Source organism: Lolium rigidum, chromosome 3 (assembly GCF_022539505.1).
Source record: "Lolium rigidum isolate FL_2022 chromosome 3, APGP_CSIRO_Lrig_0.1, whole genome shotgun sequence".
NCBI classification, from domain to species: Eukaryota; Viridiplantae; Streptophyta; class Magnoliopsida; order Poales; family Poaceae; genus Lolium; species Lolium rigidum.
In genome coordinates, this window is record NC_061510.1 from 312,456,612 (window position 1) to 312,473,602 (window position 16,991).

A 16,991-nucleotide genomic window follows, 5' to 3' on the forward strand; every position below is an offset into this window, starting at 1 on the left:
GGACGGGGCCGAATCGAACTTGCTGCCGCCGTCAACCTTCAAGGACTAGGCGGGAGCGGACGGACGGGCGGACAGGGGCGAGTCGGCCGAGTCGGGTGGACGGGGAGGGAGGACGGCGGGGGTCGGCCGGGAACGGAGGAGGGGGAGGGTCGCCGGCGGCCGGCAGGAGTGGCGGCGGCGGCCTTGTGCGGGTGGCGGCGCGGGTGATGCGTGGGGAAACCCTAGCCTGCCAGTTTGGGAAATGGGTGGGGAAACTCTATCGTGAGTTCTGGAGACAAATGGATTTGGGTCGGCCGACCCTCCGCGGTTTGGGAAAATAGTGATTCCACTCAGCGGTGGCAGTCCACGTAAATATTGCGGAACGATATTGGCAAGTCAAAAAAATGGTTAGCTGGTTAAAGGGAAAGCTGCGGGAAGCCACACAAGCACCTCCGGAGGTGCTTTCCCGAACCTGCCTATTTCGGCCGATGGCTTCGGCAAAGCCAGAAGCGAAGCTGCCCCGTTTGTTTGGATATCGCTGCTTATTCTACTGGAAAGCCCCCAAAAGCTGAAACAAACAGGCCCTTACATCATCATTAGGAAACCCATGCATGTGGTGTCAATGTGTCTTCCACGTCGACGCCATCCTTCTGCACTGGCCATGGGCCTCCTACAGCTCTTTCTTAGGGTGGGCCTCATAGTTTTTTCTTCTGAGTTATACTAAAATTGTTCATCTGAGCCCACTAGAGCCCACAAACGCAAACCCCTCCTCTTCGACTCTCTCTCTCTCTTCCCTTCCCATGGAGGCGCCGCACCGCGCACCCGCCGCCGGTGAAACCCCACCTGCGCCGGCGGCAGAGAGCAGCAGAAGCACCGAGGAGTCCCGGTGGCTGGCAAGCCTATCCGAGCCCGAGCTCGTCCGTCACGCCCCCAACCTCTTATTCTTCCTCTGCTTGCTTTGATATTCCTGACGAGAGGTTCGATGGTGGTGGTGCTGCAGGATTTCCTCATCAGCTTGAAGGTGCTAGCTGTGAAGCGGGCCGAGACCGCCGGCCGCCCTCACCTCGCCGACGCGTTCGATCTGCGCACGCTGCGGGCGCTCGGTACTGCTTTCAACTGCCGCCGTTGCTCCACCGCACCTCTCCTATTCTTCCGTCGATCGACACTGGGGTCTTTACTCCCTCCTGACTTATGAAATCTCTGTAACATTCATAAAACTACTATGCTCCTTGCAGAAACAGCTAAAAATAAAACCGGGCTAATTATTCTTAGAATTAGTTAATTGCCCACGGTCATGAATAGTTAACCGTGCCTTATGGCATCCTGGCTAGTGGCTCAGTGCTAAATGCTGATCTTTCCCTCTTGGTGGCCAAGCTACAGTCTTTGTTATTATTTGCCTGCTCTAGTGCCATGCCATGGGACATATTTGGAATAAAACTATGAGCTACAGTACTAGCATAGCTTATTATTTCTGATTCAGAGCTGCAGCATACAGTCTCCACAAATGCAGCACACTCGAATATTTCCCGAATTGATAGCTATTCAGTTTTTGGGCTGGCTTCCCACAAAAAGTACTACTGTAGATCCTTCTTCATCTGCAATTGCATGAAAAATGCAGCGTTTACTGTTTCTGAATATACTACTAGCCTTTTGCTCAGTGTCTTCCATCACATTGTATGGGGATTCTATCTGATGAACCTGTTTTTCCAGGTGTTGCTTTGCTGGAGAGTCTCAAAGAACGCCTAAAAGAAACTGCGGTTGATCCAACCATTCTTGATAGACTTGCACTCTCAAGGGATCCTGATGCGGATGCGGATGCTAATGCCAGCGTCAGCAGTAGTGATTCCGAGGTGTTCAGGCGGCACAGCAAAGATCAGCCAGAGCCAAGTAGCGTCAAGAGTAAACGGAAGAGGATGCAGGATGGGTAAGTCTTTACTCGCGTTGCTTAGGAGTACAAAGGACATTGCCCATGCTTTCATTTTTCTCCAATCATACATATGCTGCATTGTGTTCAAGTTACATACCTGTGCTACTGGATTTTTAGTTTTTGATCATCTCAAGCAATTTAGTTGCCCTTAGCTCAGACTGATATACTACATAATTCCACCTTATGCTGAAACTTGCTATCTTGAAATCTACTGCCCTTCTAGAGGTGTGTTGAGGATGCAGATATGGTGTGTTTCTGTTTGATGTAGGTTCCAAAGCAAAAGGAGAAGAAAATTGAGCGAGAGCAGATAGCGACGAGCATAGATTGCTATGACTTTTCTTGCCAATACAAGTGATCAAGTGCAAACACGCAGGGCTATTGTTGAGCAAGATTGCTGATGATGCTGCTACTGCTACTGCTGGTAGTAGTTTAAATTTTGCAACGCCCTTTAGTTGTTTCAGTATGTCTTCCAAGCTTTTCTTGGTCCAGACTAACAAGTGAAGAACTCAAATAGATAGTTTTTCCTTTTGTCAGTCAAAGAGTTTCTGAATGGATGTAACCAAGCCTGCAAATTATGGAAGGAAACATTATTGTTAACCTGCATCATGTGCAGTCCTTCTCTCATGTTGAGATAAATATATTGGGACATCGGCATGCTTCATCAGCATGCTCACGTGTGGTTATTATAGGAGGTCATCATCCAGAATGAATATACGTAAGAGAAAAATGAGCAAGAGGAGATAGCGGCGAGCAGATTTCGACAATTTTCCTACTGCTAGTGATCTAGTGCAGACACCCAGGGCTTTTGCTGAGGAAGATAGCTGAGGCTGCTGCTGGTAGGGTAAATTTTGCAACGCCTTTAGTTGTTGCAGTTGTCTTTCAAGCTTTTCTTGTCCATAGAACTCAACTACATAGATGCCCCTTTATTCAGTATAAGTATTTTTGAATGGATGTAACCAAAGGGGCATTTTATTGTTAACTTACATCATACCCAGTCCATTTTATATTTTGGCTATTCTTGGTTTGCATTGCTCATTTTAATTCCTTCCGTTTACCTTGGAAGCTCATAGCTTGCCACGTGATTATCATACACGTGCAGATGGTATGCATACATGCATTATTTGACAAAATATATCTCCCGTCGCTCCATGCGTACAGATCATGTCGACAACACTTGTCAAGAGAAGAAGAGCAGATTATGATAACCTTCTACACATGACAATTGATACTCCAGGACTTGTATATACTGTAATGTACATTGTTTGATCCCGACACTAGAGCCCACACTATCACACACCACGCAAAAGTCAATCAATTACTTGTCTAATGAAGTTGAATCTTGTACTGTAACCCTCTTCTTCTGCCAGATATGACTTTTAGGAAGCTACACTTAAATTACAACCCGGGCTGATGTGTTGTGATAACATTTCACTTGCTTGAGCTATTTTTGCTTGAGGCTGCTTCTGTGGCAGCCTTATTTTTTTCCCATTTGAGCCTATTGTGCAACGTAGAATGGGGTATATCCAAAGCCCTAGCAAGTGCCCTCAATGTAGACCTTTTCTCGGGAGGAATAGAAGATATTCTTGAGAGACCAAGGTCTGCCCTCTTTCTACCGCATCTCCCCTTCTTTTTATTGGAAACATCAACCTCTTCCCCTCTTGCAAGCTGATCGTTTGCCTTCTTCCATATCCTTTCGATAGTTCTTACACTTGTTTTCAGAAGATCAGCTACATTTTCTTTGTCTGTCTTCTGAATTTTTTTGTTTTTGCTGAGTGCTTTCAATGCAATATATGCTGCAAATCTATGACTATCTGGCAGCTCATATTTTTGTACCTGCTCAACACCTGCAATGTTATATGAATAGCTAGTTAGATGCAGTCATAACATTTTATACACGTATTCCCTCAAAAAAAACATTTTATACACGTACTAGACAAAACAATGGCAAACAAGTGCAGCTATGTATGCATGATAGCTAGTAGACAACCAATAACTAGTGATAGCTATCAAATTCACTTTTGTTTATACTCGATCAAATAAAATAAATACATAGCTCTTTACATGTGCTCATAAGTTTTATATGCTCACGATTTGTTCTATATGCTCACACCTTGTCAAGAATATTTCTCATGTTTTATATGCTCACAACTTGTTCTACTTCTGGAGTACTAGGAAGATCAGACAAATTTGTTGTTCCAGAAATCAAAAGCAAGTTCTACTTTGTAGGAAAGGGTTGATTTCCTGTTCGAAGCAACCTGTCAAGGAAGTATTTATGAGTAAGCATGCAAGGCGCCAACCCTGGCCTCCATCTTATAAATGCAGGTGACAAATCCCATTGTTCTGTATAATATATGGCTTGCACTCAAAGCAAATGTTGCATCTGGATGATACTGAGCGTCTAAACGCCACTGTTCTGCATTGCTTGCACCCAAAGCAAATGTTGTTTCCATATGTTTCTTGCTTGGGAAAAAGGGATCTCACGTACACATTGCATTGTTTTAATTGGCAGGTGATGCTACTGAGTGAGACGGACCTCAGCACATGGTGCGCAGATGACAGAACCTCATCTTCATGGACAGGAACAGTAGCATCATGAAGTTCTACCCTGTGGACTGTAGGCAAGGGCAGCGGGCAGGCAGTTCGTGTTCCGGTGGATGGCAAGTTGCGCGGGGATGCGGCACGAGGGCTCCTAATGGGATCCCTCAGGCGACCCATGCCCTGACGGTAACCCAGACATCTTCAGCTGCTACAAGAACGGACAGATTGGGATGGACGGTTTCCCAGTTCACCGCCGAAGTCTTCAACGCTACAAGGGGCACAAGATGGGCATCGCCGGGAAAGTTTTAGTCCATTCCTCACAACTAATTCCCAAATTAAAAGGGTACAAAAAATAATCAATGAAATGCTGGCGGAGATTTTTTTTTGAAACAGAGGCAAAAGATTTGCCTCATCCTTTCATTAAGAAGAGGTCCCAGTTAATTAATGGAAAACCGGGCGAAAACCATCACAAAACCGCTGAGCAACACACGTGCTGGATAACCCACACACAACCCACGAAGGAGGGCCTCGTCGAGACCGCACACAAGCGTCATTGTCATCACTTCTCCCCTAGGAGACCAAAACGCCAACCCAAAACTCTTGAGAAAACGACTCCGACTTCGCCATAGATGATAGTCGAACCAGCCCACACTGCAGAGGCCGTGCAGAGCCACATGAAGATCCGTGCCAAAAACTCCGCAAGCTGCAACAAGACAGCACAACTCCGACTCTGATGAAGAACTACGAAGGAGAATCAGGCAGGCTGGCGCCAGGGAAGATCACCGAACAAACCAACTGTCGCCAGTCATCGTACGCCACCGTGACCTCACCACTGCAGCTTAGACTTCACAGCAACAAACTAGCTGAGGCAAACCTGCGGACACGCTGGAGAAGAGCCAACTAGCTCAACGTCTCCGACATCGCTCATCCCCACCATCGTTGCCACAGAAGCCTGAACACAAACACCTTTCCCTGCCACTGGTCCCACTTGCCGATGTCCAGCTCCAAAGATGAAGTCCCCAAGAGGGAAAACGACACCACAACACCGCCATCGCCTGATCACACAATATCAAGGGTTTCCCCAAGAGCTGCACCGTCGACCAGAACTGTGCGGGAGCAATGCAGCGATGCCTCCAGGAAGTTCAATGACAGCCGCAGCCGCCGCCATCGCAAGGACGGCACTAGGGTCTTTTACCCAAGCTCCCAGCACACCCTCGGCCACCCAGCACTCTGCACTGACGCCTACAAGCCCAGCAACCAACACCACCATCGAACCTTCCCGTCGACGAAGAAGCAACATCCACCACAGTCAGCCACACCTCGCGGAGACAACCGGCGACCAAACTCGCACGACGCACCAGACTCAAAAGGCGAACCGGATGCAGAGCCGCCGGACGCAGCATGAGCCGCTGTGCCCCACCAAGCACCATGCTGACGGGCAACAGGGGAGTACTGCCCAAGGCCAAGAACCACCATGGTTCCAGGCCGCAGCCGTACCTCAGGCGCGACGATGAGCACCACGCACGTCACCTAGCCTGCCGGGACCAGAGCTGATGCGCCAGCAACACGGAGCCGCCCTCCGCACACCAACCTCTCTCAGCGCCAGCCACCCACACCACCACCGAAACTGCTGGGCCATCAACCACCCCCACGAGCTCGTCCGCACCACTCCAGGCTGCGCCCAACCCGTGAAGGGCCACCACTAGCCAGGGCCCCCGCACACCGGCTAGCCGCAGCAAGCGACCACCGCCCCAGCCGCAACAGATCTGGGCGGAAACGCCCATCCCCGAAGTCGCCCCGCCCTGAGCTCGGCCCCCTCCCTCGCCACCACGCCGCAGACGCCAGCCATCAGCCGCCACCACCACCGTGACCCGAGTCCGACGACTCGGCATACCCATCCCCGGCCACCGACGCCCCCACGGGACGGCCATCCACCACGAGAACAGGGACCCCCGGCCACCTTTGGCAGCGGGGGGTGCCACCACAGCCGCGGCGGAGGCCAGCGGCATGGGAGGGCTTATTCGAGGGGAGCCTGGCAGCGCGATTTGTGCGCCCCTGGCACCACCAGGGGGGCGACGCGAGGGGGAAGCAATGCTGACGGGGATTGGCTTGCCAATATTTTGGCCAGGGCATCCTCCATCAAATATGATAGGCAACAAAAAATTTGAGGGCTAGTTTGGGCATCATGAACCAAACATACCAGAAGCCTTTGTTGGAGGAGTCATGCCCAGCGCCTTGAGGATGAACGCGTAAGTGAAGGCGTCTTCTCGCAATTTCTCGAATCTGCAAGTTCAACAAGAGAAGTTAGGTCACAAACACAATGCAGCTTCTTCCTTTTAGTACCAACAACATCATACACCAAGAACAAGCACTGGAAACCAATTGAAGAGGAAGTAAAGTCTCCTTTCTATTTACCTCCCTGACTTGGAGAAGTGCCCAGCACCGAGCTCGCACTTAAATAGCAGGAGATTGTCGTCCGTTTTCAGCTCCCTCAGCTTTGCCACGAATTTAGCAGGCTCCGAGTACATCACGCGAGGATCTGGTTATCACAGAGGAGTGAGCTGCGAGCATGTAATGTAACCGCTATAACTGTAGCCAACAGAAACTTGGAAGCTAAGGACCGTACCGTTTAAGCCAGCAGTGACTAGAATGTGGGGGTACTCTTGTGCTTTTACCTGCAGTGTAGACAGACACCTCAGGTGAATACATTTCTGCAGCAAGCCTAGATAGCGTGTGTGTAACACCCTGGCCAACCCCCGGTCCGGCCTGCTACCCCTGGCAGCACTATAGGACCTCTAGACTAGCCCCACAGACCAACACATGACTTTCCTGCGCATTTTGTCCTCAGGCCAAGCACGCTTAACCTCGGAGTTTTTTGGAGATGAGCTTCCGGAAAAGAAGTTGCAACTTGTTGGTATGAGTATTCTATCAATCCTATTGAGCCCTAAGCCAGGATGTCACAGTGTGCAGCAAGTTAACATATATAACCCTTATAGACATGAGTAGTACTATTACGGTTCACACATTAATAAAGTCTTGTCCCATTTCATATTCATTTATTCATGTTTTCTTGAACTGAAAATGTGTGCGTCCAAAGAGTAAGGGAACTATCAGTAGTGCGACTGACGTACTTAAGTACTCAAATAAATAGCACACAGAAATAAAGGCATTGAGGGCAAATAGGTGGTCTTTTCGCTCAGGTATAAATGCATCTATTAAAACAAATGCATTTTAAGGTTATTCTAAAATCAAAAAATTCTAAAAAAAATCCCGGGTGTACATCTGGACATTCTATGTTCACTCAAAAAAAATTGTGGAAAAGGACATTTTGTGTGGTCTACGTAAAAAGGATAAAAACATGTCTCGTGAAAAGCTATTTTGGATCACCGAAAATTGTCTTTTTTACACAGCTCATAAAAATTTCATTTCTTTGTGAAACTTAGTGTGTGAACATAGAATGTCAAGATGTACACCCAAATATCCTTTTCGGAATTTTTGGACATTTAAAAAAAATAGATAACGGGCGCATCTACACCTATGAGCCAAAGTGGATTTTCCTTGAGGGTAATCCTAATTTAGCAAAATTTTGTAGGAATACAGAAATATCAGCACTTACGTTATCAACAGGAGAATACGACTTCATGTAATAATAGTATTCTTCTTTTCTTGGATCGCCCCACTCCTGAACCAAAAGGACAAACAGATGACTTGGTGAGAGAAGAAATAAAACTGCATGTGCATTGCAATAGGCACAAAGTATGTGCATTGCAATGGGCACGGAGAATAATGCTAATTTGCAATGGGCACGAAGAATAATGTTAATATCCTTACGTGCAACTATTGAGTTCCTACTTTTGTCCTAAGGATAGAAATGACATAAACCCTATAGATGTTCAAATTATGTAAAAAGGAATTTGGTGAGATCTTATAGGGAGACAATTATTTCCTAGTTTTAAGACCCGTCCAAGTTAATTCTGGCCTGGATCCAAGTTAATCCAAGTCTAACTGAAGCTAGCATAGAAGTGACAATATGACAGTGAAACATGGAAACAAAATAAATGCAACATACGAGATGCATACCTCCCATTCAGCTGTAGTAAACGGGATAGTTGGGTCAAGCATACTTGTGAGAACATCAACAAAAGGCACCCCAGCAACAGCTGCCTTGAATAAGTCAGGCCTCATATTTAGGACAGCACCCATCAATAGGCCACCTGCACTTCTCCCGTTGATGCAAAGCTTTTCTTTCGAACAGTATTTGTTTTCTATCAAGTGCTCAGCACAAGCAATGAAATCAGTGAAAGTATTGTTCTTCTTGAACAGCTTTCCATCTTCATACCACTTCCGGCCCATTTCACCACCTCCACGGATATGAGCTATCACATATATAAAACCCCTGTCCACCAGAGAGAATCTAGACCCCCTGAAAGTCGGATCTATGCATATCTGTTGGCATAAGAAATGCACACAATAACCATGGTTAGCACAACATACTTATTGGTACAACCTGATATCTGGTAATAGTGTCAGTTATATGACCACATTTATGGGTTAAAAGGAAACTGCTATGTTTACCAGTTGTTCAGCAGACTTTACCAAACATACAATATCAAAAACAAGTATTATCAGATAGGCAAATTCCTCAACTGTTTAGGTTCTCTTTTCTTGTCTATGCCCCAATTAACTTTCAAAAGGTAAACTTGCAATTCAATTTCACTCAGGTCTTGAGTGTTTCTTATTTCACATGTTTGTAAACTATATCAGGCATTGAAGCTCATTATGTACCAACTATTTGATGAACCACTTTGACACTTTCCTGGATAACCGCATCCAATGAACAGCAAGTGTGTAATGTGTAAATGTGAAACAGATTGTGTTTGTTGTACACATACAGAAGAAAAAACATTAACACTAAGAAATCGTTAAAGATATTCATGTGCAGGGACTTGGTATTTGTCGTACAAATAAACTGAAACTACTGTCCAAATTGAAATGCCTGTCCAAACAAGTGACCCACATGACTGCGTCCAAGATTAACCATACATATATGCATGAGCTATATGACACAACAAAATTGAAGAAACTTGTCATAAAAGATTGTGTCCACACCTCATACGAGCCATACCCATATAGCAGCGTGGGGTCTGAGCCATCAAGCTTCACCATATCTTTTCTGTAAAGAATGGTCATGGGAATCTGAGTTCCATCAGAAGCAGCAGCCCATTTTCTCTCCGTTACATAGTTTGACGCATCAAATCCACCTAAAACCTAAGAAGATTCAAAAGTTCAAATCAACAGGGTTTTAGAGTTACTTCTACTAAAATTGGTCGATAAATTAACACATTTGCTAGAATGAAGCAGGTACGAAAATGTAGTCCATGCACAGTCATACTTATGCAACTTTAAACAAAAGAAATATGTTATCCACATGAAGATTATATTAGTATAAAGTATAATGATCGATGACATGTGGAAACAGACAGAGTATTAAGTTTGTAACTAAAACAAGCACCAAGATCTTCTGTTTGAATACTGCAGATCATCACGAATTAACTAACTAACTAACTATACTATCAGAATAATCTAGCAAAATATGGGAAGTAGAAGCAGTAGCCTAAGCATCAAATAAGAACTACCCAAATGATAATTGACAGTTGAAATTATGATATTCATTCACTGTGCAACAGTTTGTACAGAGGGGAATCCTAAAGCAGATGCACGGATTGTTCCATTGCATTGGTACTGATAAAAATAGGGTACCCAAAAACTAAATGGTGCATGTGATAACTTACAGTGTCAATTTTCTTCAGCACCGACACTCCTGTATCCATGTCATAGTCAAACACAGAGGGTGGCGTCCTCATTGAGCTATAATAAAAACGAATAATATTTGAATGGAATTGTGATGTCTCAGGTTCCACTGCATATGCTGGGTCAGCAAAGTCAATTGCCCGTCCTCCCTGAAGTTGCCCAACTGCCTCTCCAGTGGCTGGTAGGCGATATACAGTTGCTTTTGGTAGACCATTCTCACGCTCATATACAGCAATGTGATTCTCAAAGAGCTGGAAGTCCTGAATTTTCACACTGAAAAGAGATGCAAGTTTTAAAAATAAAGGCGCTACTTAATGATACAATGGGCATTGCAGCAGCCCTAACACATAAATACATAATACATCCATTAATAAGAGCAAGCCACAGTCAATTAAATTTGCAATGAACAACTTAGCTGATGGGTGCGCCCAGTTGTCTATTTGACAAGGATAATACATGACTATCCTAGTATAATCTATTACTATCATACTTCTAATCTATTACTATCATACTTCAATGCAGATGGTTGATTGTATTAGAGAAAACCCTTGAATGTCATTTTCATGGCATCAAGCTTCTGACATGCTTCATAACTGTAAGAAACAAAACCTAGGAAGAAATGTAGCTAAATCTAGAACTTTGTATTGCCATCACACCAATAATCCATATGACCAAGATTACTAGACAAAAAAGGTCAGTGGGTTCAGGTTCATTAGCTAGCCATACATTGTGTCAATTATGTATGTGCAAGATTTTAAAAATGTAAAAGCAATCACTATACAAGAACACAGTATTTGCCTCTTTTTCTCATGGGAGAGAATCCAAAGAAACTAGGTCCATGGTGTAGCAGTGAAAACTGCTCGCAGTTCGAGTATTCGTACAATAAATATATTATTCCTATCTGTGGATTAACATAACAAAGAATGTTGTGTTCTATCTGGCAATCGGATGAACAATGTCAAAGTTCACAAATATCATGATTTACTATTACTGTTTCTATATCATCTAGAAGTAACTATAAGGAAATAAATACAATGATACAGATAAAAATGCATTGATTATAATGTTTACATATATTGAAAATTGGGTACTGTCTACCCATATATGATCCATCAACCACAAGACTGACCTTTCAAACATAAGTGGTGGGATGAAGTTGATTACCTTTCTCTATGTGGTAGCAAGACAGTGGTCTCAGCTACATTATGCAATGGGCAAGCAACCAATTCAGAGTTGTAGAACTCATCACTTCGCCTCTTAATATAGAAATGGTTTCCACGATGACTAGCTGTTGTATCTATGCCATCTACACGAGGTGTCAAAACTACAAGCTCCTTGCTCTGATTGGGTATGTCTAGGTAGAATATATAGCTTGTATTTTTGCTTCCAGATTCAACAAATAAATACTGCTTGCTTTCAGAAACTTGAAGAACGAGTGAAAACGTGTTATCCTTTTCATGATACAGGCAAATATCATCTAACTGATCAGATCCTAGCTTGTGTAGCCATACCTGCAAAAGCCCACAAGAGGCAAAGACTCAATAAGCTATTATAAAAACTATTAAACACACATGCACACAGATACAGACATTGATGATAACATCAAAACTAGTGAACACACGTGCACACAGATACACACATGATGACAATGTCAGAATTTGCAACTATAATATCCAATTATAGAACATCTACACATGAAGAATTCAAGTAACAATATTCCTTTCCAAGAAAACAACGTTAAAAGAATTGGTATGCACCATGCATACCGCTGCAAATAGTGGCTTGAGAACAATGATCACTAGAGCAATTACACTAAGCTAATCACAAAACATCATTTTTTTAATCTTTGGTCTAGTGCAGTATGCACCTTGGTAGCACAGACAGGATAAATTTAATGTAGGAACAAGGAAGCCACATACTTTGTCGGGCCGAAGAATGTCGTCCATTGTTATGTAAACAAGGTAGTCATCACCAGCCCAATCAATGTCAGAAGTAATTCCTTTAAGTGGTTGCCCAACATATTGTCTGCTCTCCACGTCGATGACAAAGACGGTATAGGTTTCATCACCCTTAGTGTCTTCTGCGTAAGCAACTAGCTTGCCACTGGGGCTGACCTGAAACGAATATTTAGTTAAGAAAAACATGAGAAGCGCATGCATGAGAAGCAGGCATCGCACATAGACACACGAAGCAGCGGATGGTCCACAATTATACCTTGAAAGCCCCAACGCTGTAGTAATCATGGCCCTCAGCCTTTACATTCTCATCCAGAATAACGTGCTCGGCAGGCGCATCAGGCCCCGTGGGCATCACATCATGGGCTGTAACAGGACCATCGGTCGGTACAAGACGGCAGCAGTGCTGCGCATACTCCTTGCCGGTCAACGTTCGCTTGTAGTAGTAGTACTTCCCTTTGCGGAGAGGCGCATCGGTATCGTCTTCCTTGATCCTTCCTCGGATTTCAGCAAATATCTCGTCCTCGAGCTGTTTGGCATCTAGAAGGAAGTGGACAGAAGAGGTAAGCAAATGTTGTGACATCCAGCGCATCACCGTTCTCCACTGCGAAGCAGACACTGGTTTTCATTCTAGGGATATAGCATTGATATAACCAGCGCCACAGACGTATTCCACTAGCAAATACTAGCAATCAAGCTGAGCAGGCTGAACAGGCTGATAACCCACTAATTTCTGGTGATAACAATGCAGCTCGATCTAGTAATCAGCAGTGTGTAAGTATAGTATCACGAAGAAATACTAGGAAATCTGGGTGAAGACACACTAACTAAGACAGTGACACGATCACACACCAAACCTGATTCAAGCGAGCGAGGGCAAGCATGTCACCTAATCTAATTTAGGGAAGGGAGACAGGAAGAGTAGTGATCTGACCGGACATGAGGGCGGCGGCGTAGTCGTTCTCGGCGCGGAGGTGCGCGAGGACGGCCGGGTCGGCGCGGGCGTCGTCGCGGAGCCAGTAGTAGTCGTCGACGCGGACGTCGCCGTGCTCGGCCAGCTCCCGCGGCACCTTCCTGGCCACCGGCGGTGTCGCGGCCATCGATTCGGCGGCGGCGGCGGAGACGCAGGAGCGCGAGGGGTTTAGGAAGGAGATGGGGAAGAGATGGAGGGCCTGGCGGCGGGAGATGCCGGAGGAATGGGGCTCGGAGGAGCGGTGGTCGGTGGGGGGAGAGAGCCGACGGCAAGGCCCTGGCGGAGGAGCATTTAGTTGTGGGTCTTTTTTTAGAAAACACCCTATGAGAGCATCAGAATGAAAGCGCAAGCAAACAGATGCAGAATTGACAAGCAATTTCAGTTCAGGTGGGCAAGCCTATAGGCAGACATCGCTAATCAACCACTAGATTTAGATGTGCGCCTTGGCGCACGATCCCGTAGATCTCATGTGAAAATTTATTTTGTATATAATACCCTCTTAAAATCGTTAATTTAATAAATATAATAAATTATATCATTAGAAAGCATAGCATACTCGCCTCAAATGTACTTTCCAATTGTAGTATACTCAGTTCTGCTCTCCCCGTAGAATACGTTGTACAACTAATAAGACAAAACAGAAGACCAAATACATAGAGATGATGACTGTGTACTAAATGGACTGATTATAAAGATCAAATGTGGTACAAAAATAGATGAAATAGACGTATAAGTGTGATAAAAAAAAGCTGCCAATATGATAATCCATTTCAATACAAAGTCTTTTTCTCCAAACCAAGTATGGCAGCTAGTAGAAAGTACAAAGCAGTAAAAAATAAGAGTGGAGATAGCAACATGAAGCAAACACAATTGTACAGAACGAAGGACACGGAAGGGTCAAGCCACCAGCTAGAAGAGATGCAGAAGACATCTATTGCATCGTACGGTTGATTCATATGTCCAATACATAGCAAAAGAGAAGAGTGGAACGGTAAAAATTCTACAGCACCTAGATAGCTGGAAGAGAACTATCGGCGGCCCGTGTCACCTATTAGACAACTTTCCTGAAAAGTAATTCACGTAATAATTAACGTTAGGTCCGATTTGACGGTAAGCAATATAGAGTTGGCATCATTTTAACATGAACGGTTCATACTCACCTAACGGGGAATCAACTGATGTTTTTCTTGCCATCGGCATCAGGCACGTCTTCGACAGGGTTTGTTCCATATCTGCAAGTATATCTTTTTTCAAGTCATATTGAACAAATGCAAAACTGATCGGTGAAGAATAATCGTGCTGCCCATACGGTGTCACCCACAAGACCACAACCCCTTGCTAATGCTTAAAAATCGGACGGTCCACATGCTTTAATCTCTGTGAATGCACATTTAAATTAATAGGTAAGCACATATTCTACTTCAACACTTCCAAGAAATTGCTCTGTGCCTACCATGTTATGATGAAAACCACTTGCAAAACTCCTAATTTATGATGAAAAACACTTTACAAAACCCCTTATTTATTAGTCAGCTTTGTAAGTAAGTGAACTGGGCCTTGAGAACTCATCAATTATCAACCATGCATCTCTGGAAGTAACTGAACTGGAAGCCTTCCCTATTCTGCCTATAGTGCAGAAAAGTAAAAAAAAAAAGTGATAGTTATAGAGCAGAATGAAAACATGGAAGTACTATAAGTAAAGTTCTTATTCCAGATTACATGGACGGGTTGCAATTTCTTATTGGAATTTGCAAAGAACCAAAGATAACAAATGTGTACGTCCTGTATCGAGTAGTGCTGCCATCCAGTTGGGATGTGCACTGATAGTTCCTCCCTATGTCCTGGGATGTAAACATTTTTCTATCTTTTCAATGAAATGAAACGAAAAGGAAGCGCTTTCTCGAAAAACAAATGTGTATGTACTATACAACTCTTAGAAAATAAATAAACCATTTTTCATATGTAAACGGGCAGTATCTACCCAGCAAAACGAAATGAGAAGCGAATTCAGACTTGAGATTTCGCCTCATTGCCGTGAAAAGTTTTTTTTTTTGGGGAAATAGCATATTTAGTATAAATATTAATAAACCGGCATTATTTCTTGATCTACAAATACCAATGATATTTTAAGACCAGGATAGGTACAAGTAATTAAGCTTAGGTATAATCCAGTAAAACAGTGCACTTAATTTGCATACCGAAGAAACATATTCGAGTACACATATATAAAGTATGTTCTGCATAATTTATATGAAGAACACTGTACTTTTTAAATTTCTAAGTCTTGACATATGAAACCGGGGAGTTTATCCACTCAAAAAAGAACAAACCTTCATTGGCTTGGAAATAGTTAGAGTAGAGCTCCTTTCGTCCTTCAATATGTCGACACAAATGCTCCCATTGTTGTTGATGTCCTTCAGGCCAACTGAATGGCTGCTTCAGTTGTTAGGGACCAATCTCCTCGAACTAATGGGCCTTTTGTAAGAAAGGAAACCTCATTAGATAGCTTATCAAAAATAATTGCACCTCATTTCTATGTTCAGCATAGTTGTCGCAAGTTCTATAGGGAATATGTACAGATGTAGACTGTAGAGTAGAATTAGTGGCAAAGTTAAGTAGTGTTTTTTAATTCGAAGTTCTCATAAGCACAATTTCAAATTAGGAAATAGTGCCATAATTTGTTGAACTGAATTTGTTCGCCTTCAAAAATAGGTAAAGAGCATCAATACTTGATAGATGGGGAAAGAACAGGAGAAAGTACCTGTAGGCTGTATCTCGCTGCCGCTGATCTCTCGACAGTCCATTGTGGCGCAACATACGGTCTAAAGATAGTAGGCAAAAACCTAGATGACGATCCCGATGCTGGTACTATCGAGGCCGCTAATGCTTTAATAGCAAAGAACATAAGGAACCAATGAGCTAAATAGAAAAAAATCATGAAGGGGCAAAATCAAATCTAGTAAACTCCATGGTCAAATCTTTCGCAAGGCACGCTCCATGCTTAATTTTATAATCCAGAAAACCGCACGAAAAGGATTTATGATGAGTAGCTGAACTGAATATTACTATGCACATGTAACTCAGTACATACTGGCCACCAATACAGGTCAGCTTAACATCTTCCACTCGATGAGCTGAACTGAATAAGCTCTAGACAAAATAATTGGTACCAAACATATATCGATTCATGTACCTCACGTTAGACGGGCCAAGAGGGCTGTAGCGCTAGATGGCTGATGATGGCGGGGTGACAGCATGCATGATTTCCAACACTCTATGTAACCTCTGTTGTGGAGATGGCATGTACAATTGGAAGAGAGTAGCAGAGAAAGACAAATTAAATAGTCAATGATGTGTAAATAAAGTCTACATCTTAAAGATAAACACTGTAATCTTTGAAGCAAATAAATAAGGAGAACGTTGTAGGTATAATCATCATACATCATAAATTTGTATCAAAGCAATTTTGTTTGTTGTTTTAGACCAAAAGCTGAACTATTACCATTACTTTGTGGTGTGTTTTCTTTCTAATTTTCAGTGCCAGGTCTAGGTATTGTCGTGTCGTGTGTTTGGATTTAGCTGTGAGCTATATCGTTGCTCCGTTTGTTCTGAATAAAAGAAAGATGGGCAGATACACGCAGCCAAGGTGTGTGAAGGACTTCAGATTATTTTATTATTTATGATACGTTAGGTCTTAGGTGCCATCAGAAAGAGAATGCATAAACTGGATTCCATGATAATGAATGTTTCACGCCAAGGTTATTATTTATGCAATACCAAATCTCTAGAGCAATGCAAGAAATAGCAC

At 43.7% G+C, this 16,991-nt stretch overlaps 2 protein-coding genes across 3 annotated transcripts; one reads left to right on the forward strand and one right to left on the reverse strand.

Moving 5' to 3' along the window:
• The first annotated feature begins 961 nt into the window (after positions 1–961).
• LOC124696863 lies at positions 962–2,509 on the forward strand. Its single transcript, XM_047229529.1, has 3 exons — positions 962–1,082; positions 1,690–1,903; positions 2,175–2,509. The coding sequence occupies exons 1-3, from the start codon at positions 962–964 to the stop codon at positions 2,215–2,217; spliced, it is 378 nt and encodes a 125-aa protein (XP_047085485.1). The 3' UTR covers positions 2,218–2,509.
• A 470-nt stretch (positions 2,510–2,979) lies between these two features.
• LOC124703722 (protease 2-like) lies at positions 2,980–13,334 on the reverse strand. 2 transcript variants are annotated; one of them, XM_047235945.1, is made up of 12 exons: positions 13,145–13,334; positions 12,470–12,750; positions 12,175–12,369; positions 11,420–11,766; positions 10,237–10,528; positions 9,554–9,712; positions 8,525–8,890; positions 8,061–8,126; positions 7,071–7,119; positions 6,860–6,983; positions 6,645–6,727; positions 2,980–3,750 (listed from the first exon to the last, which is right to left on the reverse strand). In XM_047235945.1, the coding sequence occupies exons 1-12, from the start codon at positions 13,308–13,310 to the stop codon at positions 3,335–3,337; spliced, it is 2,544 nt and encodes an 847-aa protein (XP_047091901.1). In that variant the 5' UTR covers positions 13,311–13,334; the 3' UTR covers positions 2,980–3,334. The 2 variants fall into 2 exon arrangements, with proteins under 2 accessions (XP_047091901.1, XP_047091902.1); XM_047235946.1 differs by having other exon boundaries at positions 3,006–3,750; positions 12,470–12,739; positions 13,145–13,234.
• Between the last annotated feature and the right edge of the window lie 3,657 nt (positions 13,335–16,991).